This window comes from Anolis sagrei, chromosome 4 (genome assembly GCF_037176765.1).
Source record: "Anolis sagrei isolate rAnoSag1 chromosome 4, rAnoSag1.mat, whole genome shotgun sequence".
Lineage (NCBI taxonomy): Eukaryota > Metazoa > Chordata > Lepidosauria > Squamata > Dactyloidae > Anolis > Anolis sagrei.
The window spans coordinates 203,450,477-203,475,264 of record NC_090024.1 but is presented as its reverse complement, the minus strand read 5'-3'; the positions used below and the strand labels follow the sequence as shown (position 1 = coordinate 203,475,264).

General features: G+C 40.1%; 1 protein-coding gene and 1 non-coding gene across 2 annotated transcripts in view; both read right to left on the bottom strand.

Moving 5' to 3' along the window:
- The window catches only part of SYCP1 (synaptonemal complex protein 1), a 93,004-nt gene that overhangs the window by 30,439 nt on the left and 37,777 nt on the right, over window positions 1–24,788 (bottom strand). The window contains exons 15-19 of the mRNA XM_067467063.1: window positions 22,075–22,191; window positions 14,285–14,389; window positions 13,386–13,489; window positions 4,157–4,274; window positions 2,241–2,311 (exon numbers count right to left, since the gene is read on the bottom strand). Of these exons, the coding sequence (XP_067323164.1) occupies window positions 2,241–2,311; window positions 4,157–4,274; window positions 13,386–13,489; window positions 14,285–14,389; window positions 22,075–22,191 (515 nt within the window). The remainder of the gene's footprint in view (window positions 1–2,240; window positions 2,312–4,156; window positions 4,275–13,385; window positions 13,490–14,284; window positions 14,390–22,074; window positions 22,192–24,788) is intronic.
- LOC137097035 (U2 spliceosomal RNA) lies at window positions 3,888–4,083 on the bottom strand. The gene has a single exon (XR_010909936.1). It is a non-coding gene; the product is annotated as a U2 spliceosomal RNA (small nuclear RNA).

Below are 24,788 nucleotides of genomic sequence, written 5' to 3'. Positions count from 1 at the left end.
GACCTGTGGCTGTGCAGCTCCAGCAACTTGCATTTCCATGGGTAGCTGTAGTTGAGCCTCACCAAATGGGGAAGGAGGGGCTCCCTTTACCGGCGCTGAAGCAGCCACCACCTCCAAGGGTGGAGAAGCTCCAGCAGCACTTGCTCCCACCATATCAGGCAGCCTGAGCTTCTCCAAGGGCCTGTTGCAGCCACAAGAGGGCTCAAGTAGCTCAGCTTTCTTCACTTTCTTTTTACGAGCTGCTGTGGGCTCCGCCATAGAAGAGGTAGCCAAAGGTAAGTTGGTCTCCTTTAATGGCACCAGATCGGAAATGCCTGAAGGCTGATTGCCGGAGCCCTTGGCTGGAGCAGGAGGAGGCAGGCGGGCCTGTTTATACAGAGCCACTTTAAGCCTGGACTCCTAATTTTTCCTGGTTTGGAGGGGGAAACCCATACAAATGCAGCAGATTGAGAGAGGTGCCCCTCTCCCAGACATAGTAAACAGGCAGAATGGCCATAATTATCGGGAATTTTAGCAGCGCAAGAGATACACTTAGTAAAAGAGATGGTCACTGATATTTTGAGGTAACAGACAGGAGGAAACACGCAACAGACCGAATCCAACGAGAGGGAGTCACGTAGATCAGACAGTCCAAGCACAGGATTGGAGAAGTCCAGCAAGCGAGAGTAAGTCCGAGTCAATTTACAAAAGGGCAGTCCAAAGAAAGAGAAAGTCAAATCGAAGATCCCTAGCTGCTGCGAGCGGAAGATGAAGAGAACTGAGGCAGTAGCCCCTCCCAGTGGCTATATATACTCTTATGGGGAGAGTGGGCAGGGCTACTGCCTAAAAGTGTCTATTTCTAGAAGATTCCGAAGCTGTCTACGCAGGCACAGGAATTACCATATGTGTGATTCACAGTGACCATAATGGAGAACCTACATTTGATTTTGTATAAATGAGGTAAGGTGATTTAGACATTGTGCTGTTGAAGACTTTCATGGCCAGAATCACTGGGTTGTTGTGGATTTTTTCGGGCTGTATAGCCATGTTCCAGTAGCATTCTCTCTGTGTCCAGCAGTGCTATTCAAGCTGCTAATTGCAACATTAACACTTGCTTTACAGAAACAAGGGTTCTTTCTCCTGCCCTGGACATTCCACAGATATATACACACTCCACTTGCCTCACCTCCAACAAACCTTTGAAGATGCCGGTCACAGATGCAGGTGAAAAGTCAGGAGAAAATGCTTCTGGAATATGGTCACTCAGCCCGGAAAACTCACAGGAACTCAATTTAGATATTGTTCTTGTGTGTTTATTTCATGGCTTCAATTTAAAATGTCTCTTTTTCTGTTGGCATTGAGAATGTTTGGCCTATGAAATTGTCATCAATGCCAATCACAATGCCAACCTACAAATTTGATTGGGCAGCTTGTTATGGCTGGCAGTTTTCTCACTTCTGCCATTCTCTTTGTGTAAAATCAATAAATCCAGAATGATACCATGGAGTAATGTTAATGCTAACAACCTTCATTCAAGCTGTATTTTCCTGTAGTTTGCTCCATTAAATCCCAATACAACTTATTCTTTACTTTTATCTATTTTGATTTCCTAACCCTATAAGTTTCATTTTTTTTAGTACTTTAAACACCAAATTTGTGTTGTTACAGGATTCACTCCTTTCATTTTTGCTAAATGAAAATGAATAATTCCTTCAAAATTGACTCTGAATGTTGTTCATTAGCATGCCACTCAACAGCTACTTGAATCTCATTGTCATAATTGTTGTTATTTTCATGTGTTATTATGTACATACTTGTATTCATGGAGATGGATCTGGGCACCAATTCCTTCTCTACTTGATTTTTCTTTCTCTCAGCAAAAAGGATACCTCTCTGTCATCATTCAAAACAGGGGGCTTTTTTTCTTCATTAACTTGCTAGACATTGTTAATTCCCTAAATATTTAAGCCATTGTTAAATGTATATAAAGAAAGAAAAGCCATGACTTGTTGGCAAGGCGGGAAAATATGAACTGTTGAAGAGAGAGGTGTGTAAATGGAAGAAATATTTTTAGAATTTGGAATTGTTTCCTTGTTCAGCTGGTGTCATGGAAGAAACAACTAGCTATGGATTGCTCCTTCATCCCACTTCAGAATAATTTATTTCATTTACCTTTTACACTACATAGCAACATGGTTCTACTCCAATTACCATTGCTAGTGTGGAACATTCTAAACTGAAATATTCACATTCCTTCTTGCCTTAAGTTAGTGTTCATTTTTTTCAGGTTTTCTATTTGCTTTTCAGCTTTTTCTTCCATCTTTTTCTGATTCTGAAAAAAAAATACAACTGATCTCTTACTCAGAATGCGTAGTAGTATAAAGTGCTTAATACTTAAATGATCATAAACCATTGTGTGATCATTTGGACAGCTCCCTACAGTGAAGGAAATCTATTTTATTGATCTCTGCAATACTATACACACATCTTTGAAAGTAAGCATTACTGAGCTTAAACAAGACTTACATCTCAGTAAGGCCAACAGGTTGAAGTGTTCACTGGCCATCTTTTTCAGTTTATTGTTATTAAAAGACAGAATAAAAATATTCTGCATTTATGCACATCAAAGACATCAAAATATCATGTATCAGGGAAAGGTGCTTTTTTGTAACTGGTTCTTCAAGTGTTTATATCTTCACACATACATTACACCTGTGTAAAGATGCAAATGAAATGTTGCAGATCTGAATAGCTTTGGTCAGAACTCCACCCTTCCTATTCTCACTGTGAACTCCAGTATGCTAAATGTTTTCCTCTATGGTTCTGTAAGGCATCACATGCAGAAGAGCCAGATTTGCAATAGAGGGGAGGAAGGTGGGTTGTCTGAGGAAAGCAGGTTGTATCCCTTACTGCAGTTGCTGAAAGCACTATAGGAACTGCTGAGAGTCAATAAGTACTTGGTGTATTTTTGCTGGATACTCAAGGTACCAGTTCTGGGACAAGTGATGTTGATATCAGTCTTGAAGTACCATATTTACATGAGTTTAACACACACCTCTTAAAAACTAAATTACAAAGTCAAAATTGAGGTGTTCATTAGATTTGATGATGCTTTAGAATCAAGCACACAAATCCATTGAGCCCTTCAATCAGGCTGAAGCTATGCCCCTGTGTAAAACAGGCTGGTGAACTCGCCAGCCATGCATAATTCTCAACTGGCCTCCTTTACAAGACTTTCAGAACCAAGTTGGGGGGGGGGGGTTGAAAGGCTTGTGAAGGAGATCATTTGCAAAGATACACCCCTCCCTCAGGCCTTCCCTTGCCTTTCAGCTGTTCCAAGGGTGCATTATATTACAAATCCCTTTTTTGTAACGCACACCTTCAAAATTGAGGTGTCCATTACAATTAATGGTGCATTATATTAGAGTAAAAATAATATATAAATGTGACAATTTATTTGATATATGAAGATAAAGTCATCTTGTTTGTGATTGTGGAAATAGTTTTATAAGTGTTAATTTTTACAAATCAATACTGACACTGAGAAAAGGTTTATTCTGTGCCACCTCATTGGTAACATGAACATTACATTTCCACCAATGTAGCCATTGGCAGTAAATGCAATTACAAAGTCCATGAGAGTTAAAACCTCTAAAATAGAGCAAATCTGGATGTGTCCCTTGCCTAAGCAGAGAAAATGCAAGTAGTAGCTATTGGATGAGAAATCCTTTCTCCACCTACAATGTTCCTTCTAGAAAGGACTTTGAAGGTCATGCAAGACAAGACAGCAAAGAGGGTCAAAGTCTTCAAAAAGAAAGGGGGTAATACTTTTAAAAATACAGTGCTAAGGAGAATGAATAAAGGATAAATGAGTATTGCAGATGAACTATTCATTTACTAAGGTAAATAAGAGGAGGGCCTTCCAGCCAATGCTACAATAACCAATTCTGTTAAGCAGATACTATGGATAAATTGAAAAACCAACAACATAAAATCAGTGTCACAAATTCAGTCTAGCAGCAGTAATGTCATAGCCTATTTGAAATACTGCACTGTAAAGTGCAACTACTACACTTGATCTTAGCCAAAAGGCCAAGAATTGATATGATAGTAAAAAATAAAAACGTAAAAATAATGTTTTTAAATTAAAATAAAAACCAAGAAATTCAAAACTTACCTTGAGATTTTCTCGAAGCTTTTTAAGTTCATTAAGTAAATTGTTTTTTTCTGATGTGATGTTTTCATTGTTCCACAAGAGTTTGCTCGAATTCATATCTAGTTGCTGATTCTTTGATCTGATAAAAAAAATAATCTTGAAAATATATGTTTTACATTTTTCAATTATTTTTTTTTAAAAAGTAAAACATGAGGTGTAAACTGACAGTTAGACCCCTGGCCACGCACACGTTCCCCTGGTATAAATAGCCCGTGGGCGGGGCCAGCCGGCAGTTCTCTTCCGCCACAAAGCAGCTGGAAGGCGCAGCATGACACCTGAGGCGAGGAAGGGCGGGTATGTACGCATTCGCAGATGACTACTCAGGAAACTACAGTTACAGGTAAGAAACTTATAATTTCCTGTCGTAGTCACTGCGAATCGTACATTTGGTAGATTAGCGAGCTACTGACCGTGGATGGTGGGAGTCATGCCACCGCCGAAAACAGCACCGCCCTGCCGAACTCAGCATCTCTCTTGGAGGCAACGTCCAACTTGTAGTGAGACACGAACGACAGAGGATTCGTCCAAATGGCTGCTCGGCAGATGACCTCCAATGGCACTCCTCTCATAAAGGCGGTCGTGGTCATAGAATCATAGAATCATAGAATCAAAGAGTTGGAAGAGACCTCATGGGCCATCCAGTCCAACCCCCTGCCAAGAAGCAGGAATATTGCATTCAAATCACCCCTGACAAATGGCCATCCAGCCTCTGCTTAAAAGCTTCCAAAGAAGGAGCCTCCACCACACTCCGGGGCAGAGAGTTCCACTGCTGAACGGCTCTCACAGTCAGGAAGTTCTTCCTAATGTTCAGATGGAATCTCCTCTCTTGTAGTTTGAAGCCATTGTTCCGCGTCCTAGTCTCCAAGGAAGCAGAAAACAAGCTTGCTCCCTCCTCCCTGTGGCTTCCTCTCACATATTTATACATGGCTATCATATCTCCTCTCAGCCTTCTCTTCTTCAGGCTAAACATGCCCAGTTCCCTAAGCCGTTCCTCATAGGGCTTGTTCTCCAGACCCTTGATCATTTTAGTCGCCCTCCTCTGGACACATTCCAGCTTGTCAATATCTCTCTTGAATTGTGGTGCCCAGAATTGGACACAATATTCCAGATGTGGTCTAACCAAAGCAGAATAGAGGGGTAGCATTACTTCCTTAGATCTAGACACTATGCTCCTATTGATGCAGGCCAAAATCCCATTGGCTTTTTTTGCCGCCACATCACATTGTTGGCTCATGTTTAACTTGTTGTCCACGAGGACTCCAAGATCTTTTTCACACGTACTGCTCTCGAGCCAGGCGTCCCCCATTCTGTATCTTTGCATTTCATTTTTTCTGCCAAAGTGGAGTATCTTGCATTTGTCACTGTTGAACTTCATTTTGTTAGTTTTGGCCCATCTCTCTAATCTGTCAAGATCATTTTGAATTCTGCTCCTGTCCTCTGGACTATTGGTTATCCCTCCCAATTTGGTGTGGTCTGCAAACTTGATGATCATGCCTTCTAGCCCTTCATCTAAGTCATTAATAAAGATGTTGAACAGGACCGGGCCCAGGACGGAACCCTGCGGCACTCCGCTCGTCACTTCTTTCCAAGATGAAGAGGAAGCATTAGTGAGCACTCTCTGTGTTCGTCCACTTAACCAATTACAGATCCACCTCACCGTAGTTTTGCCTAGCCCACATTAGACTAGTTTCCTTGCCAGAAGGTCATGAGGGACCTTGTCGAAGGCCTTACTGAAATCCAGGTACGCTACATCCACGGCATTCCCCGCATCTACCCAGCTTGTAGCTCTATCGAAGAAAGAGATCAGATTAGTCTGGCATGACTTGTTTTTGATAAATCCATGTTGACTATTAGCGATGACTGCATTTGTTTCTAAGTGTTTGCAGACCGCTTCCTTAACAATCATTTCCAGAATCTTGCCTGGTATCGACGTGAGGCTGACCGGACGGTAGTTGTTTGGGTCATCCTTTTTTTTATCATGTGTTTCAGTTTTGTTAAGAATCAGGAACAAAAACTTTGTTGTTAGATCAGTATATTGAATCAGTCACATATTTAATCTATATACTTTGCATGACAATTTTGGCTAGATTCCATATAAAAACAAAGCATCAAATGAAACAGCTTTCGACTTCCGGTTGGTGGCTGAATGGTGGAGGACGCATCTCAGCTGCTCTCAGCTAGAGATTGCCAGGTTTGACGAGTCTGAGGGGCATTTCCCTCTCTCTAGTGGGTGGTCTGAGACCCCAGAGGACAGGACCCCATAGTGCAGACGGCCGACGGTGTTTAAGAGGTTCCCCCCTCAAGGAGGTTCCCAAAAACACCCGGTAACGTGGCACGGCAGGGGCCGACTCATCTCCATGGCGGATGCCGGAGGGCATCCAGAATACCTCCATAGCCGCCAACATAAAAATTAGAAAGAAGAGTGAAAGAAGAGAAGACAGACATATTTCAAACAAAGCATAGTCTTCAAAGTATACAGCCGACGTTGATGGCATCCCAAACAACCGGACTCATTCAGTGACTGGAGAAATCCTAACAAGTTATTGAAGATAGAGAGCAACGGAGAACGATGAAACTACTGAAAACCCCAAACCCCAAATAATCAACACAGAAGATAAACAGGTAAAGAAGGGGGGAAAAGGGGGGGGGAGAGAAAGAAAGAAAGAGGAAAGAGGGAAGGAGAAAGCGGGAAAGAAAGATAAGGACAAAGACTTCTCCAACTGGAAATACCGAAACTGTCTAACTCAGCTGACAACAGCATCGGACTGGGAGAAGATCAATAATAATATATATAAAGAAGCGGCAGATTCCACAACTGGGTAGAGCCAAAGCAGTGAGCTCCCTCCCTACAAAGGGACAGCATAACCGACAGAGGGGCTTAAACAGGAGTGGATACCAAAGGACGCCTCGAAGAGACGCCCTGAGGTCCCTTCCAAGCCCCCAGGTACAGCGGGCTGTGGTCCATAAGAAGAGAAACAGGAGGATCCGGAGAAGGACGGGGAGATAGGGATAGAAGAAGAACTGCCTGAAACTCAATATAGACTTCTCAGAATAGAAGAAGACCCAAACGAGAACCGCTTCTGGATCAGATTGAGACTGAAACTGATTGGAAAAAGGCTAAAATTAAATCCAGAGGCTAAAATTAACAAAACAACAATTAATTAAAGCAAACTGACTTAATTTTAAACGGTATAAGGCAAATTGTGAAACCCCCCCCCCACTTCCCGCTCCTCCCCCCAAACAAAGAAAGAGAAAGACAAAGGGAAAAGAAAGCCTAAAACTGACCTTGAAAACGCTGGATATGTGCCAAGTGGAAAGGAGCCACCAAAGGAGTCTGGCCTTGTGATCAAGGCCAAGCGACAATCAAAACAAACACAAAAGCAGGCGACAAGGGTGGGGAGAAGAAGAGGAGGAGAAGGACGCCTCGTGGAGCAGCGGCGCGCATGCGCACGCAGACGCGCATGCGCACGCAGAAAGAGTGCCTGTAGACTCATCGCGAGAAGAGGGAGAAGAAGCAAATCTCGCGAGAAGTCAAACGTGAGTTGCAAATTCAGAGAAGGAAGAAGAAGACCATAGAGCTAAAAACATATAGAAAATAGCGAGAAGAGGGGAACTGAACAAATAAAGACTCCTAAAACAAATAAAAATAAATCGAAATATTAACAGCAATTAGTAATAAGAAAATAAAACAACAATAACAATAAAAAATAATAATAATAAAAATAAAATAATAAATATTAAAAATTAATTAATCAAAAACACACACACACATACACACAAATATAGAAACAAATAAATTAACAAATTAGTAAGGAAGAGGAAGACTACACAGAATAAGAGGAAGAAGAGAGATCAACGACAGAATACAGAGAGAACAAGGACAAAAGGCAATAGGAAAGAAGAAGGAGCTGCAGAGCACAAGCAAAGGGACAAAAGAACAGGAAACAAAAAAGGACAACAGATTTTGAGAAGAAGGACAGTAAGCAAAGATACAAGGAGTGAGAGATATGGCAACAACAAACCCAAAAGGAAAGGCAACGCAAGCCACTAAGCCGCAACCACAAACTCCAACACAAACAAAAAAAGACTCAATTTCAGAGGAATCGATACTTAAAGTAATCCTTGCAGAAATTAAAAGCTTATCCACTAAACAAGACACACAGCATCAAGAATTACAAAAAGAAATCCAAAAAATAAAGACAGACTTAAAAGAAGATATAAGCAAACTACGAATGGATGTAGATAATGTGAAGAAAGAAAACCAAAAAATAATTAAATCACAAGGAAAATGGGAATACAAAATAAACAAATTGGAAGATATGAACCAAAAATTTCAACAGCGAATCGATCTTCTGGAAAATAGAGAGCTTGAATATCAATTAAGAATAAGAAATTTAGAGGAAGAAAAAGGAGAAAATCTAAAAGGGACAATAATCAATTTATTGGCGGAGCTCCTCAATGTAAGTGACGAAATTATCGGACAAGACGTAGATAGAACATACCGGGTACCCTCTGGATACGCAAAAAAAAACAAGACTCCCAGAGACATAGTGGTAAGCTTCTGTAGAAAAAGTACTCGGGATGAAATTCTGAAAGAAAATGCCAGAAAACCGATTTTCTACAAGGATAAAAGAATAATAATAATGAAGGAAGTCACACAACAAACTCTAACCAAACGTAGGAAATACGCCTTTCTGACAGAAGAACTTATCAAAAAAAATAAAATTCAGATGGGAGAAAATAGAGGGAATAACAGTGACATTAAATGACACAAGGTTCTGGCTAAATTCTGAAGATAAAGCCAGAGCCTTCTACAATGACCATATAAAAAACCCGAAAGAAGAATATGCACAAAGAAAATTTCAAGGTAACAAAACCGAGGAACAAGCCAAAGAGAATACAATTATATCTAAGAAAGGAAAAGGACCCGAAGGAGAGGATGAGGAAGAATTCAACATAGATGACAAAGCCAAGATGGAACATAAAGAAAGAGAAAATAAAAGGCTAAGAGAATTCTCTCCTGACAATTACAAATTGTTGCTTCCGCAGGAGATTACACAATGGGAGATGCAAGAAAACAATAATGAATAAAAACATTAAAATATACTCGAATAATTCCAATGGCTTGAACTCCCAAAGCAAGAGAAAAAAAGTTTTCAACAATTTAAAACAAAAGAACTACGACGTCATAGCATTACAGGAAACGCATATAGCAGGAAAACATGTGAAGCACCTTGAAAACAAGAAATTAGGCAAATACTTCTATTCTTCGGGAAATGAGAAGAAAAGGGGGGTGGTAATTTACGCCAAAGAGTGGTTGAATCCAAAATTAATTCTAAAAGACATTGAAGGCAGATTCGTGGGAATAAAAATCGAAATAAATAATCAAAGCATTCTTGTTTGTAATAGTTATTTCCCCAATGGTCCCAAATTAAAATATATGAAAGAACTAAAAAGAACGATAGACAATCATGAATATGATGAGCTCCTGCTGCTAGGAGACTTTAACGGCGTAGTGAATTCGGACCTAGATAAATCAAAATCCAAAAAGAAAAAAAACCAAGATAGGAATAAATCTAGTCAATCTAAACAATCTAGCCAACTACCAAAAAAATTCTTGAAGCATTTAGAGGACTTAAATCTGATAGATGTGTGGAGACACATTAAAGGCCCTGAGATAGACTACACCTACTATTCGGGAAGACACCAAACGTGGTCCCGTATAGATATGGCGTGGGCCACTAAATCCCTAGGCTTAAGAATAAAAGACATAAAAACGATAGCCAGAGTCCACTCTGATCACTGCGCTCTAGAGATAACAATCAGAGGAAGAGAAACCTCTTTCAGATGGAGACTTAAAGACCACCTACTGACAGCAGAAAAAGACGTAGAAAAAAACAGGAAATTACTAGTGGAATACTTACAACTAAACAAAGGCGATGAAACTTCGAAAACTACACAATGGGAGGCTATGAAGGCCGTAATGAGGGGTTATCTAATACAACAAGAATCTATTTAAAAGTCACTTAAAAATAAAGAAATCAAAAAAATCTGGGAGGAATTAGAGAAGGGGGAGCAAATTCTAAAATCTAAACCCAATGATAAAAAAACAAAACTAAATTTAGAGATACTAAAAAAAAACTAGCATTACTAGAAACTGAAAAACTGGACACACAAATGAAATATATGAAAGTAAACTACTTCCAAAATGCTAACAAAGTGGGCAAGTGGTTGGCGAAAAAATTAAAAGAACGCAAACAAAAACAGCTCATAACTAAGATACAATCGGAAGGGAAGATCTACACTGAGGGCAATGAGATTATAAATAAGTTTACTAAATTTTATAAAGAACTGTATAAAGCAAGTAATATCTCTAAAGAAGAGATCACCAAATACATATGTCAATCAAAACTTCCCAGGCTATCAGATGAACAAAGAGACTTAATAAACGGACCTATCACAACAGCAGAAATAGATGCAGCAATACAAAAAATGAAAAATAATAAAGCCCCAGGCCCAGATGGCTTCACTGCTATTTTCTACAAAAAATTCAGAAATGAATTAGGCCCACTACTATTACAGATATTAAATAATATATTAGAAAACAAAATAATCCCTAAATCTTGGGAAAAAGCAAATATAAGCCTGATACATAAAGAAGGTACAGACCAAACAGATATCAAAAATTTCCGCCCTATATCATTACTAAACAATGATTATAAAATATTTACAAGTATAATGGCCGAAAGATTAAAAACTTTTCTAAAGAATTGGATTTCACAAGAACAAACAGGTTTTCTACCAAATAGACAGTTAAAGGATAATACAAGGACAATCATAGACACCATCGAATACTACGAAAGACATAATGAAAAACAATTGGCTTTATTATTTATCGACGCGGAGAAAGCGTTTGATAAAATAAACTGGGATTACTTAAAACTACTAATTAAAGAATTGGATATGGGCCAAAATTTCAGAAACGCAGTAGAAGCCATTTACACCAGACAGGAAGCTACACTAATCATTAATGGGCAGGAATCTAAAACACCAATACAAATAAGTCAAGGAACACGTCAAGGTTGCCCCCTTTCCCCACTATTATTTATATTAGTAATGGAAACGCTGATAAAGAACATAAACGACGACCAGAAATTACAAGGAATAAAAATTCGGAATCAACAATACAAACTTAAAGTATACGCGGATGACGTGGTATGCATTGTAGAAGACCCCTTAACAAACATAAACGGTTGGTTAGAAAAAATTCAAACTTTTGGGAAATTAGCCGGTTTCAAACTTAACAAGCAAAAGACCAAGATGCTAGTTAAAAACATGAATAAGGAATCTAAAGAACTACTCCAGGAAAAATCAGGCCTAAAAATAGAAAATAAAGTAAAATATTTGGGGGTGATCATAACCCCAAACAACATAAATCTCTTAAAAAACAATTACGAGACACTCTGGAAAGGCGTACAAAAAGATTTGGACAGGTGGAAACACCAAAACCTCTCCTTGCTAGGCAGAATAGCAACAATTAAGATGGATATTTTACCTAAGCTCCTTTTTCTTTTTCAAACCTTGCCAATTATAAGGAATGATTACATGTTCAAAAAATGGAACACAGATTTAATTAAATTTATATGGAAAAACAAAAAAGCACACATTAACTTTAAAATACTCACAGATGAAAGAAAGCGGGGAGGATTAGGCCTCCCGGATCTCAAATTATATTACGAAGCCTGTAATTTACTGGCAATAAAAGAGTGGTCAACATTAAAAAATGAAAAATTACTAACCTTAGAGGGCTTCGACCTAAGATTTGGCTGGCATGGGTACTTGTGGTACGATAAGAGAAAAGTAGAAAAAAATTTCAATAATCACTACATAAGGGCGGCCATAATCAAAACTTGGGAGAAGTATAAGTCAAGACTATTTACTAAAGTACCACTATGGATCTCGCCAATAGAAGCGAAACATAAAAAAGAACTAGGGAGAGATAATTGGTTGACATACAAACAAATTTTAAAAACCACAGCTGAGAAACACTTAACCATAAAAACGATAGAGGAGATTAAACAACAACACACCAATTTTACATGGATGCAATATCACCAACTATACCGAAGTTTTAAAGATGATGAGAAGCAAGGATTCTGCCAGGAACAAAATATCTGGGACATAGTAATGCAGAAGGAGAAGAAATTAATCAGAATAATATATAAGCAGTTACTGGGGTGGGCAACCGAAGAAGAGCAAATTAAGGACTGTCAGGTAAAATGGGCAAAAGACTTGGGTCACAACATACTTACAAAACAATGGGAGGAAATTTGGAACACAAAGTTAAAATATACGGTAGCTACGGACCTAAAAGAAAATTGGCACAAAATGTTTTTCAGGTGGCACTATTCCCCAGAGAAAATTGCAAAGTTTAGTAAATCAATATCAAACAAATGCTGGAAGTGCCAAAAAGAAATAGGGACATACTACCATCAATGGTGGGGATGTAAAAGAATCAGGAAGTACTGGAGAGAAATACATTTAGCAACACAAAAAATTCTAAAAACAAATTTTCCACAACTCCCAGAAATGTATTTATTAGGTATATCCTATCCCAAATTCAATAAAAATCAAGACAAAGTCTTCTTCCTGATGAGCACAGCAGCCAGAATTCAACTTGCCAAAATGTGGAAACAGAAGGAAACCCCAACATTAGAAGACTGGTTTATAAAAATACTGGACATAGTACAAATGGACTGTTTATCTCAGCGTCTTAACAACATTACGAAGAGGACAAATTGGGGAGGTCTTGAAGACTTCATTAAAAGGGAAAAACTGACTATGATAATAGACATTTCCAGTCTCTGAAGGAAATTAACAGATGGAGACAACGCCGGAAAAATGAAAGAAATTTGGATGAGAACCATACCAGAAGGGGAAGGTTCTCTTTGAAGACTTTGGGAAGTCCTTCACATGGGGGGGGGGGGGGGGGAGGGAGGAGGAGGGAGGAGACAGGTGGGGGCGGCACGGGGATCTTTTAGGCTGTTTCTTTTTTTTTCTCTCTCTCTTTTTTTTTAAATTATGTATCACAGAAAAAACTGCACAATAAACATTATAACAAAAAAAATGAAACAGCTTTCATAAACAACATGGCTTATCTTAAAATACAACTATACTATTTTAAACATACCTTTCATTTTCAAGCTCTGCTTTCATTGATGTAAGCTGCTGTAAGCAATTTTCATTATTTTCCAGTGCACCAGATAACTGCACTTCCAAATTATGTATTTCTTTCTGTAGATTTAATGTATACATGTATACTTATTCTTCATTGTTTCTAAGAAACAAACAATATGGCTGTCCTATTAAAATGAACTTCTTTCTACATGACTCCTATAAATCATATTGTTCTGAAACTTTCTGGGTACGTGTTAATATTTAAATATTAAAAACAAAAAATTGTCACATTTTCTCATTACAAGTTAGGGTAACATTCACTCATCAAAAAGGATTTCAACTCTACCTCAACAGCCCCCTCTGCTGGATTGTAATCTGTGCTGAATTGTAATTTGTTTTTCACTCATCCAAACTTATACTCCTTTGATTTTGAAGAATCCAGGTAGTGGTTGCCCACAGTGTCTCACTGCCTGATATAGAATGAAAAAGTCCACTGACACCACAAGGAAGGCAAGCAACAGAAAATGTCTGTCCTTCTGATGAAGTGTCCTGGGAGACAACCTGTGCAAGCCACAGTGTCTAGCCCAGGCATAGGCAAGCTTCAGCCCTCTGGGTGTTTTGGACTTCAACTCCAACAATTCCAAACAGTTGGTAGGCTGTTAGGAATTGTGGGAGTTGAAGTCCAAAACACCTGGAGGGCCAAAGCTTGCCCATGCCTGGGCTAGCCCTTGAAAAACTGAGTGGCAACCAACAAGATTCAAAGTGGTGGTGAGAATGGGAAATGGCTAGGCTTGTCTGATGAAAGAGTTGGTTCTATATTTAGGATTGTAAGCATATTGGAAAATGCAGGTGATTTAAGTAAGAGACTTAAATGCAGTTTGTATTTCAATATGTAAATAACATTCTACATACCTCTTTGACCTGAACAATATGCTTTAGTTCTTTTTCTCTTTCTTGTAATTTCTCAATATTGCTCTCAAGAACATGTTTTCCATCTAAAAGCTTTTGGAGTTGCTCCTGTTTAAAATTAGGGTAGTGATGTATAAAAGAACAAAATTTGAAGTTAATCTATAATGGAATATTTCCACCAGATTGCATTTGGATTGTTTTTTTTTAAAAAAAAATAAAACTCTAGAATGTGATACGTGAAATGTGATGGCAATCAGAACAAGAACATTTAGAAATGATAGGTTCCAGAGTCACAATACCCTATAAGGGAACTATTATTGTGAGGGCAGAATTATTAAATACAAATCCAGTTTTGTTATTGTGAAACACTTTAGGAAACAATGGAATTATTATACTAATATCGTAAAGTAATGAAACGAGAATGTTTGTGTGATAAAGTGAGTGTTTGTGGCGAGGGGAAATCAGATGGCACAGAGCCAAATTTGGATAATTCTTTACCTTTAATGTTCACAATTGCTTGTTCACAATTGGATGCTAGGATCCTTCTTCAGACAGTAGGGTGCCTTTACTAGTATGTTCCTGCAAGTTGCACTGTACAGTGTCAAAAATGACCCAAGACTGAACACAGATAAAGTAAAAGAATGAGTATCTGTAACTATCTTTCTTCAAGTGGTGATCTGTGAAATTCACCCGTATGGGTTTCTCTGTGTATGCGTGGTGCAGTTCAGAACCTTCTAGATCTCTAAAATGAAACATTTTGGAGGTTACCCTGCCCACTCTCCCTATGGAGTATAAGTAGCTGTGGGCAGGGCTGAGCCTCAGTTGGCAACTGATAAACCAGCAGAAGAGGCATGATAACAGCAGGGAGGATGGGCAAGGATGTGCAAATTTCACAGATCACCACTTGAAGAAACACAGTTAAAGGTAAGCAACTTCTTCTTCTTTGTAGTGTCTGTGAAATTGCACATATTGGTGACTGGCAAGCTACTCGTGCCAGTGAAGAGAAAGTACAGCTCTGCCAAGAGCAGTTTCCTTTCTGGACAAGGCATCCCATTTGCAATGTCTGGCAAATGTGATGAGAGTGGACCACATTGCTGCCTGGGAGATTTCATCTAAAGGGACTCCATGCAGAAAGGCTTGCAATGCGACCATAATCCTGACTGAATGGGCCTTGACTTCCTGTGGTGGTTGACAGCCAGCAAGTTGATAGGCCAGGAGAATAGTCACCGTGATCCAAGAGGAAGGACATTACGAGAAGGGAGAATGATTGGTGTATTGTGCCATCAGGTCCTCGGCAGCAGATGGCTCTGGTGGCTTTGCTGGGAGTGTGGCCAGCAGCACCAAGGCTCATTTGTAAGAGAGCACCTGCAAGCGGGTCTTCCTCTGCACCTGTGGGATAAAGACCTGGCAGATAGCACAGGCCTAGGTAATGTGGCCTTCCCACAGACAAAGCAGGGACATGCATGCTGTGGCCATCTGCGTTGAGGAGCATAGCCCTGCAGGCAGTGGCTTTTTTGTAGAGGAGGGTAGAGGCCATAACAGCAACTAGCCTACAACTGGTGTCCGTTCTGAGTCATGGGGCAGAAAGTCAAAGTTGGGTGGTGAGGAGAGAAAAGCCAGAAAGTTTGTTAGGAGTTCGAGTTAAAAAAAACAAAACCCTGATTAGGACAGCAAACGTAGCACAATGGCTAGAGAGTACAGATAGTAGAGAGGTTCTTAGCTGCAATCAGCAGTGGAAAAAGGAACTGAGGCTCAGCCCTGTCCATGGCTACTTGTATTTCATGGGGAGAGTGGGGCTACCACAAACATGTTTCATTTTAGAGATCTAGAAGGTTTCGAACTGCACCATGCATGCACAGACAAAATTCATATGTGCAATTTCCCAGACACTACAAGAAGAAACACTAGTGATAATCCTGAGATGTATATAATTTCTTTGGATTAGTTTATTATTTCGGTTTCTTCTACCCCGCCCTTCTCACCCCGAAGGGGACTCAGGGCGGCTTACAAAAGCAAAGGCACAATTTGATGCCCGCATCACATAACAGTCGTAAAACAAAATAGCATCAATTCACAGTTAAACAACAATTCCTGCATTATTATTTTTAGTTGTTTATATTATTAGTTGTTTATATATGCCTCAGTCACTGGTATATTTTATATTTTTAATGGACCACAAAGGACATTGACGTAACAAAGAATAATATTCATCATATTTCAATAGAGATCAGTCTCGTGGGGCTGGGGGGGCACTCAAAACAAGGTTACTCTTGGATATCATTAAGTGATCCCTCAAACTATGAAAGAATTAAAACAGCTTTGCATGAAAGATACATTTTATGTGTAGAACAGGGTTTAAATTACATCATGTAATTTTTCAAGTGGCTCACTGTATACACTGTAAAGTTTAGAAAATGTTCAATAACAGTGTGAGACCAATAAGAGGCAACAAAAGTCTTGTAGTACCATCCCAAAATAATTTTCTTAAAAGTACATACATTTCTCCTTAGCATCTTGTGAAACAACTAAGATGCTTTCAGAACGACGGCTCCTACTAGCTACAATTGAAAGTTATTGTATAAATATAGGTTGCTTACCAGTAAACAGTTTCCCGAGTAGTCACCTGTGAATTTGCACATGTGGTATACTCCTGCGCTCGCGCAGGCAACAATGGAAAAATCTAGAGACCAATTTGACAGTTAGCGTAGCCCCGCCCACCTTCCACGTCCATATAAATAGCCCTTGGGAGGGGCTACGGTCAGTTCTTCCGCTGCAAAAAAAACGCAGCCAGAAGTCCTGAGGCATGACCTTTAACAAAAAGCGGAGAGGATGGGCGGGTTGTGCAAATTCATAGGTGACCACTTGGGAAAATATATTTACGGGTAAACAACCTATATTTTCCCCTTGTGGTCAGCTGTGATTTGCACATGTGGTACACTAGCAAGCTGCTAACCTTGGATGGCGGGCATCATGCCACAGATTAAAACAACACTGCCCTGCCAAAAGCTGTGTCCTTCTTTGACACAACATCCAGTTTGTTATACTTCACAAAGGTTGTTGGTTTGGACCAGGTCGCTGCTTTACAGATCAAATCAAGTGGGATCCTTTTCATAAATGCCATTGATGTCGCCACAGCTCTCGTAGAGTGAGCTCTAATCTGTGAAGGTAAGTCTTTCCCACACAAACAGTAAGCAATTCGAATTGTGGAAACAATCCATGAGGAGATTCTCTGCGAAGATACAGGAAGGCCAATGGTATCCTTTCTGTACTTCAGGAAGAGTTTTGGGGATTTCCTATAACCCGCAGTCCTATCAACATAATAAACCATTGTCCTACACACACCCAATAAGTGCAATCTCTTTTCCAAAGGAGAGACTGGGTTTTGAAAAAACGCTGGTAACACTATTTCTTGCGACATGTGAAACTTACTTGCCGCCTTAGGAAGAAACGCTATGTCAGTTCTTAAAACTATCTTGTCCTTGTGAATCCTCATATAGGGTCACACCTTAGAGCACATAACTTCTCCGCCCTGCAAGCCGATGTAATCACAACTAAAAACGCCGTCTTCCATGATAAATAGGTCATATTTACTGTTGCAAGAGGCTCAAAGGGGGTGGGGTTGGTCAAGGCCGCGAGCACTACTTCTAGGCTCGAAGGTGGGGCGATCGGTGTTACTGGAGGTTACATAAAAAGGGACACTAGCGGGTCACTAAAGCATAATGGCAAATTCGCTTTCCTTCTAAACCAGGATAAGGCTGCCAGGTAACACTTCAAGGAGGACTAAGATAAGCCTGAGTCCAACAGATGTGCTAAGAAATCCAGAATAAGGGGAATTGGGGCTGCTATAGGTTACACTCCTTTCTCTAGGGCAAATCTAGAAAATCTAGACCACTTATAGACATATGATCTTTTTGTCGATTGCCTCTGGGCCACTTCTATAATCATTCTCACTGGCTTAGAGAGATAAGATCTGTGGTCTGGGTTGGGAATACTCGCCATGCTGTCAGTTTTAGGTTGTGAACGTCTGGGTATAGAACAAGACTGTTCTGTTCTGACAGGAGGTCCTCTTTCTTTGGTAATGGTTTGAAGAACCAGGAAAAACCATGGCTGTCTCGGCCACCATGGAGTAATTAAGATGCCCTGTGCCTGATCTTGGAGCAATTTCAACACTACTCGTAGTATGAAGGGAAAGGGGGGAAATGCATAAATCCTGTGTTTCCCCCAGTGCATCAAAAATGAGTCGCCCAGGCAATTGGGTACTGAGTTCCGGTAGACTCAGGTGCAGAACAGATGGCATTGATTGTTCTCTACTGATGCAAAAAGGTCTATCTCTGGTTTGCCCCAGGCACGAAAAAGCAGAGTTGTCACCTCCCTGTTCAGAGTCCACTCGTGGTGGGCAAGAGGGTTTCTATTCAGGAAGTCTGCTAATATGTTCTGTTCTTCTGGTAGATGGACTGCTAATAGGTGAATACCCCTCTCTATGCACCCATTCCAAACTCTGAGCGTTATTGTCAATAGCTTGGGTGAGTGTGTTCTTCCCTGTTTGTTTATGTAGAACATTACCATGGTGTTGTCCGTTACTAACTGGACGACATGATTTGTGAGAATTTATTCGAATGACTTTAGTGCCTTTTCTATTGCCAGTAACTCTAGTAGATTTATGTGATAAGTGGCTTCTGTAGTTGACCATGTACCCTGGGTTGTTACGCCATCTACATGCGCTCCCCATTCCTTGAGGGAAGAATCTATGGTTAGGATCTTGGATGGTCTGAGTTGTTGAAATGGTAGGCCTGCACAAACATTGCGGTGTTCCGACCAACAAAGTAGGTAATTGCGTTGTTCTATAGGTAGTGAGAGGTGCATATTGGACTTGTGTGATAATGGGTTGAAGACTGACAGGAACCAAGACTGTAGAGGTCTGAGATGCAGTCTTGCGTGTGGAGTCACTGCAGTAGTAGATGCCATGTGTCCTAATATTATTTGAATCTGCTTGGCTCTTATGTAGTCTTGTTTTACTGCCTGTAGCACTAGGGTTTGCAGTTTCTCGAAACGATCGTTGGGTAAGTATGCCTTTTGTGCCTCTGAGTCCAGTATTGCTCCAATGAATTGTATTCTTCTTGTTGGGATGAGATTGGATTTCTCCCAGTTCACTATTAGACCTAAGGACTGGAGAAAAGACAATGTTTTGCTGGTGTGTGATACCAATACTTCTCTGGAATTTGCAACTATAACCAATCATCAATATATGGATATACTATTATTCCAGCTGTGTGGAGGTAAGCCGCCACAGTGGCCATACACTTTGTAAAGATTCTTGGTGCAGTTGCTAAGCCAAATGGCAACACATTGAAATGGTATGCCTGTCACCCGACCATAAAGGCTAGGAATCTACGGTGTTCTACATTAATTGAGACGTGGAAATAAGCGTCTTTCAAATCCACCATTGCAAATGACACTTTTTTATTTAATAAAGGAAGAATTGTCTTAAGAGACACCATATGAAATTTCTTAGTACTTATAAATTTGTTCACACCCCGTAGATCCAGTATTGGACATTGCCTGCCTCCCCTCTTGGACACTAGGAAATATCTAGAGAAAAAACATTGTCCATATGCTGATGGTGGAATTGGACATATTGCTCCCTTGGAGAGTAGGATCTTTATCTCCTCTACAAGTGGAGGAGATGGAGATGTGACTCTTAAGTAGCCCACTGGTGGTAGATTGTCAAATTAAATTAAATAACCATCATTCACAATTTGGAGGACCCAAGTATCAGTAGTAATTTTTGACCAAACATACAAGGAGGCTAAATGTGCTCCAAAATAAGGAAACTCTGGGTTTACAACATTTGAAGTTCTGGGAACAGGGAAAAAACAACCTGGGTTAAAAACAGTGGGAATTAACACATCAGGCAATTTCAAATTTTCTTCGCCTGGGAGGAGAGTGTCAAAAATGCTGTTTATTTCCCCCCTGTGCGTTTGGGTTTATTCTGATAAGGCTGGAATCTATTCTTTGTCCCATAGGATTGCTTTCATTGCATATATGGTTTGTTGTTTTGGGGTGTGCGTTGTCGTTGTTGTCATCCATAGAAATTACCGGTATTTCTTCTATAGTATGGAGGCGATGTCTGCCAACAGGGCTTTTGTGGAAAGTATCCCTGTCGTGGGAAACCATAGATTTGGATGGTTTTCTTCATCTCCTGTGTATGTTTCAACAGAGTATCATGCTCTGTTTCTTGTATGTCCTCTAGATTATTTGAACTTTCATCAGAGGATTCTGATTCTTCTAATTGAATTATTTCAGTTTGTATATCTGCTGGCATTTGGCTTTGTGTACTCACTGGCTCAGAAGTTTGCATAGCTGCTTTCTTAGGCTTTTTTTGGTTTTAATTGCTTTATTGGTAAAGCCTCTGAATTTGTTTGATTATTTACATTAAGGTCGGTTGTGGGTGGCCATTGCATAGGCATTGGGGCTCCACAAAAAACCATTAGCCCATTGGGCGCTATTTGCCAAAAACCTCCTTGGTTTATAAAAGCCTGAGGAGTCAGGCACTGCTTATTCATCCACCTGGAGGATGAATGAGATGTGCTTCTTTGGCTCCTTTGGCTCCACTGCCGTTGGTAATGCTTCCTGGTTCTTGAGGGGGAGGAGCTGGAGGAGAAGCTTGAACTCCTCGATGTCGAGTGGCTCCGATGTCAACGTCTCCCAGGTCTTACTGAGTGCCTGGAAGGAGCTCGATGTCGAGCGCATCTTGGGCTCATTTGTGGAGGTCTAATAGGAGGTGGTGTAAAGGACGGGGCCTCCAATATTGACTCCAGGCTATTGCTCATGTAACGAGCCAGAACAGGAGGAGTTGCCGAGGCTTCTGATACAGCCTCCTTTGGTGTTGACGGGGCCTCTTTAGAGTAGGCATCGGTAAGTACTTGAAGGGTCGCCCCTTCATTTGTTTTCATTATTTCCTCTGGGTTTGCCAGAGGTGCCATTTTGTTTGGCGCTTGGCTTTGCGGGGCCGCATCTCCCCCTCTTGAGGGGTCTTGCGGCTTATTTTTCTTTATTTGGTTTATTCAATCTTCTTAGTTTTAATTATTTTATTTTCTTTACTGCTGATTCATTCTTTTCGATGTTCTTTTCCATGAGGCCCGCCTGTGGAAGGTTTATTTCCCTTGGCTTTGCAGGCAATAAAGCCTGTTCGTATAATGCTGCTTTTAGGAGCAGTTCTCTATTTTTTCTTGTTTGCGGTGTGAAGGCTTTACAAATGGTGCATGCCTGGGAGAAGTGCTCTTCTCCCAGGTATATTAGGCAATTAGAGTGTGCGTTGTTGTCCGAATATTTGTTTGGACACAACACACACTTCTTAAAGGAAGTAGTAGCCATGACTAGAGCTACTAAAGTTATTTATGAATTATTTAGATTTGGTCTCTTTTCCCTTGCTGCTTTTAGCGGCGGATAGGAAGAACTGACCGTACCCTCCCAAGGGCTATTTATATGCCGGGGAAGGTGGGCGGGGCTATGCTAACTGTCAAATTGGTCTCGAGATTTCTCTGTTCCTGCCTGCGTGAGCACAGGAATATACCACATGTGCTAATCACAGCTGACCATGAGGGGAAACTACTGGTATTTCTTTTTTTCCCTCTTAATATATAATTTTTCTCTAACAACATCTGGACCTCCCATAATCTTTCAAGAATGATAGGCTGAGATTGCAAAGCAAAAGATTCATCTGGAAGCATCCTTGAATATACTGTGCTTTCTATCTGTGTTTCAAATGAAAGTAGAAAACAGAACCATCTAACCTGCACTGTAGAGTCATGAGAATTTCTGCTTTCCATTTCCTTCATTAAAAGGTTAAGTTGAGATTGTGTACTCTCTAATTTATGCTTTAAATCTTTTTGAATTTCATTTGAACTTTCCTAAAGTATAAAGATAAACACAATCAGAGTGGCAGATCAAAAGAACTGGAGCAGTCACCCCTCCCACTGACTACATATATTCTCAAGGGGAGAGTGAGTGGGGCTACCACCAAAAATGTTTATAATTTTATCTAGATGGTTCCAAAGTTGTCTGCTCAGGCACAGAAACTACCATATGTGCGATTCACAGTTGGCCATGATGGAGAAACACAATCGTATACAAAAATGTATTAACTATATTTAAAAGCAATGTTAAAAATGAATTTATTAATTTGTAGAATTACAGATTACTATGGGAGAAACAAACATTTTGACTGCAATGCAACATGAGGTTAGTATAGCAGATGTGGGCAAAATGTAATCCTCCAGATATTGCCAAACTGCACCCTCAAGTATTACTCACCATTGGCTAGGCTTGTATTTGAGCACATCTAGAAGCCTGCACTTTGTTAACCCCTGTAACAGGCCCATAGCAAAAAGAAAAATTGGGGGCAGGGGTGGGTGGGTTTCAGATCATTCTTTTTTTAGCAAATCATGAAGAGTAGGTCCATAACACAAAATAATTTAAATTATATGACTCATTTTATATTTTATGTAGACTTAATTAAATCAAATTGCAATTTTAGCTACAAAGTTTCCAAACTTTGGTAATTTAGGGGTTACAAAAGAATACTACAATGTCTGTTGGAAATGTGTCAATACACTTTGACAGAAATCAGGCTCCATCAATAAACTTCAGTAGGTAGTGAAGAATGCAAGTGCAGTCAGTATGTCTTGCCCTGTTGTACTTCTTATGTATATTTTCAAATGTTTAAGAGCTGAAAATGACCTTTCATTTGTTTCTTTACATTAAGAAAAAAAACTGTCTATCACAGACAAGATATGCTACCAGTACATTTGATGGTTTTTCTGTAGTCTTTTTTTCATTTTCTACACCACAGGTCAAACTGTTCCATCAGTGTGTCAATATCTTGACAGAAGTTTCTTTCTATTTTCCTGTTTTTTTCTTATTTCTTTTGGCTTGAAAACTTAGCTGCCTCTTCTTATGTACAAGAAATATATATCATGGTGATGGAGTCTGTGGATTTTGCACTAATCGAGCTTTTACTTGGCCATCAGAAACAGTTTTATTCATAAAAGTCAAATGTCTAACAATGACATAGCTTCTTGTCTTTGCTCCTGTTCTATGGTTTCTTTGGTAGGGTTTGGATTAGATGAACCAGTGGTAGACACTTCAGTTTCTTCAGTGTCCACCTGCAATCCAGGTGTGCATGTTCTGAGGTCTTCATCAGTACCAGCTGCTGCAATTTTCTCAATCTGCTGCCTTCTTGGTCTTCAATATTTGACTTTTTCTTTTTTGCCATGAACTCAAAAATGTTTAAGCATATTCTAGAGTCAGGTGGATGAAAAGAAACATTAGCAGCAACTAACAGGAGTTTAAGTCTCAGAAAAACAACTCAATTGGCAGATAATTGCACAGTAAGACAGCTGTGTTTGGAATGACCCACAATGCTTTCATGGTTTCCTTTTATACCACAGTGGAAGGAGCAAGAAGGCAGACGTAAGAGAGAGCAAGAGAGCAGTGATGTGACAACTTTCAGGTGTTTCTAAATAATATTTCGAAAACTTTGTATTTTACATGGAGTAAAATACAAATGAAACTACAAAATAAAATCTACAATTGTGTTCAAATTTGACAAAAATGTTGATAGAAATATAGGTTGCTTACCTGTAACCACAGTTTCCCGAGTGGTTACCTGTGAATTCGCACATATGGTAATCTCTGCGCAGAGCAGCTTTCAGAACCTTCTAGACATTTTATAAAAAACATTTTTGGCGGAAGCTCTGCCCACCTACCCCTCTTGGTATAAGTAGCCTGTGGGCGGAGCTACTGCCCTCAGTTCTCTTCCGCTGCAAAATGCAGTGGAATGCAGGGCATGACAATCGAGGGGAGGATAGGCAGGGATGTGCGAATTCACAGGTGACCACTTGGGAAACTACGGTTACAGGTAAGCAACCTATATTTTCCCATCGTGGTCAACTGTGAATCGCACATATGGTAGACTAGCGAGCTATAAACCTTGGCTGCTGGGTGTCATGCCACCACAGAGAAGAGGACTGCCCTTCCAAATGAAGCATCCTTCTTGGAGGAGACATCCAATTTATAGTGGGACACGAAGCTAAGCGGTGTGGACCATGTGGCAGCATGGCAAACCACATCCAGCTGCAAGCCCCTCATGAAGGCAGTAGAAGTGGATGTCAACTTCGTGGAATGACCCTTCACAGAAGAGAAAAAGATGGCCCTGCCAAAGGCTACACCTTTACCATAGTGGGCATCAACCTTGTTGTGCAAGATGAAGGCACATGGAATAGTTGAAGCATCTGTTCGACAGAGGTCTTCAGAAGAAAGTCCTTCAGAAGGGCAGTGGAAGTTCCCACAGATCCAGTGGGGTGATCCTAAACCTACCCAGGTGAATTGCAACCATTCAACTGGTAAGCCAGATAAATCACAACATGATCCAAAGACCATTTTTGCGGGAGCACCAGGAGGCCACTGGCATCCTCCTGGTCCCTTAGAAACAGCCTAGGAGATTTTA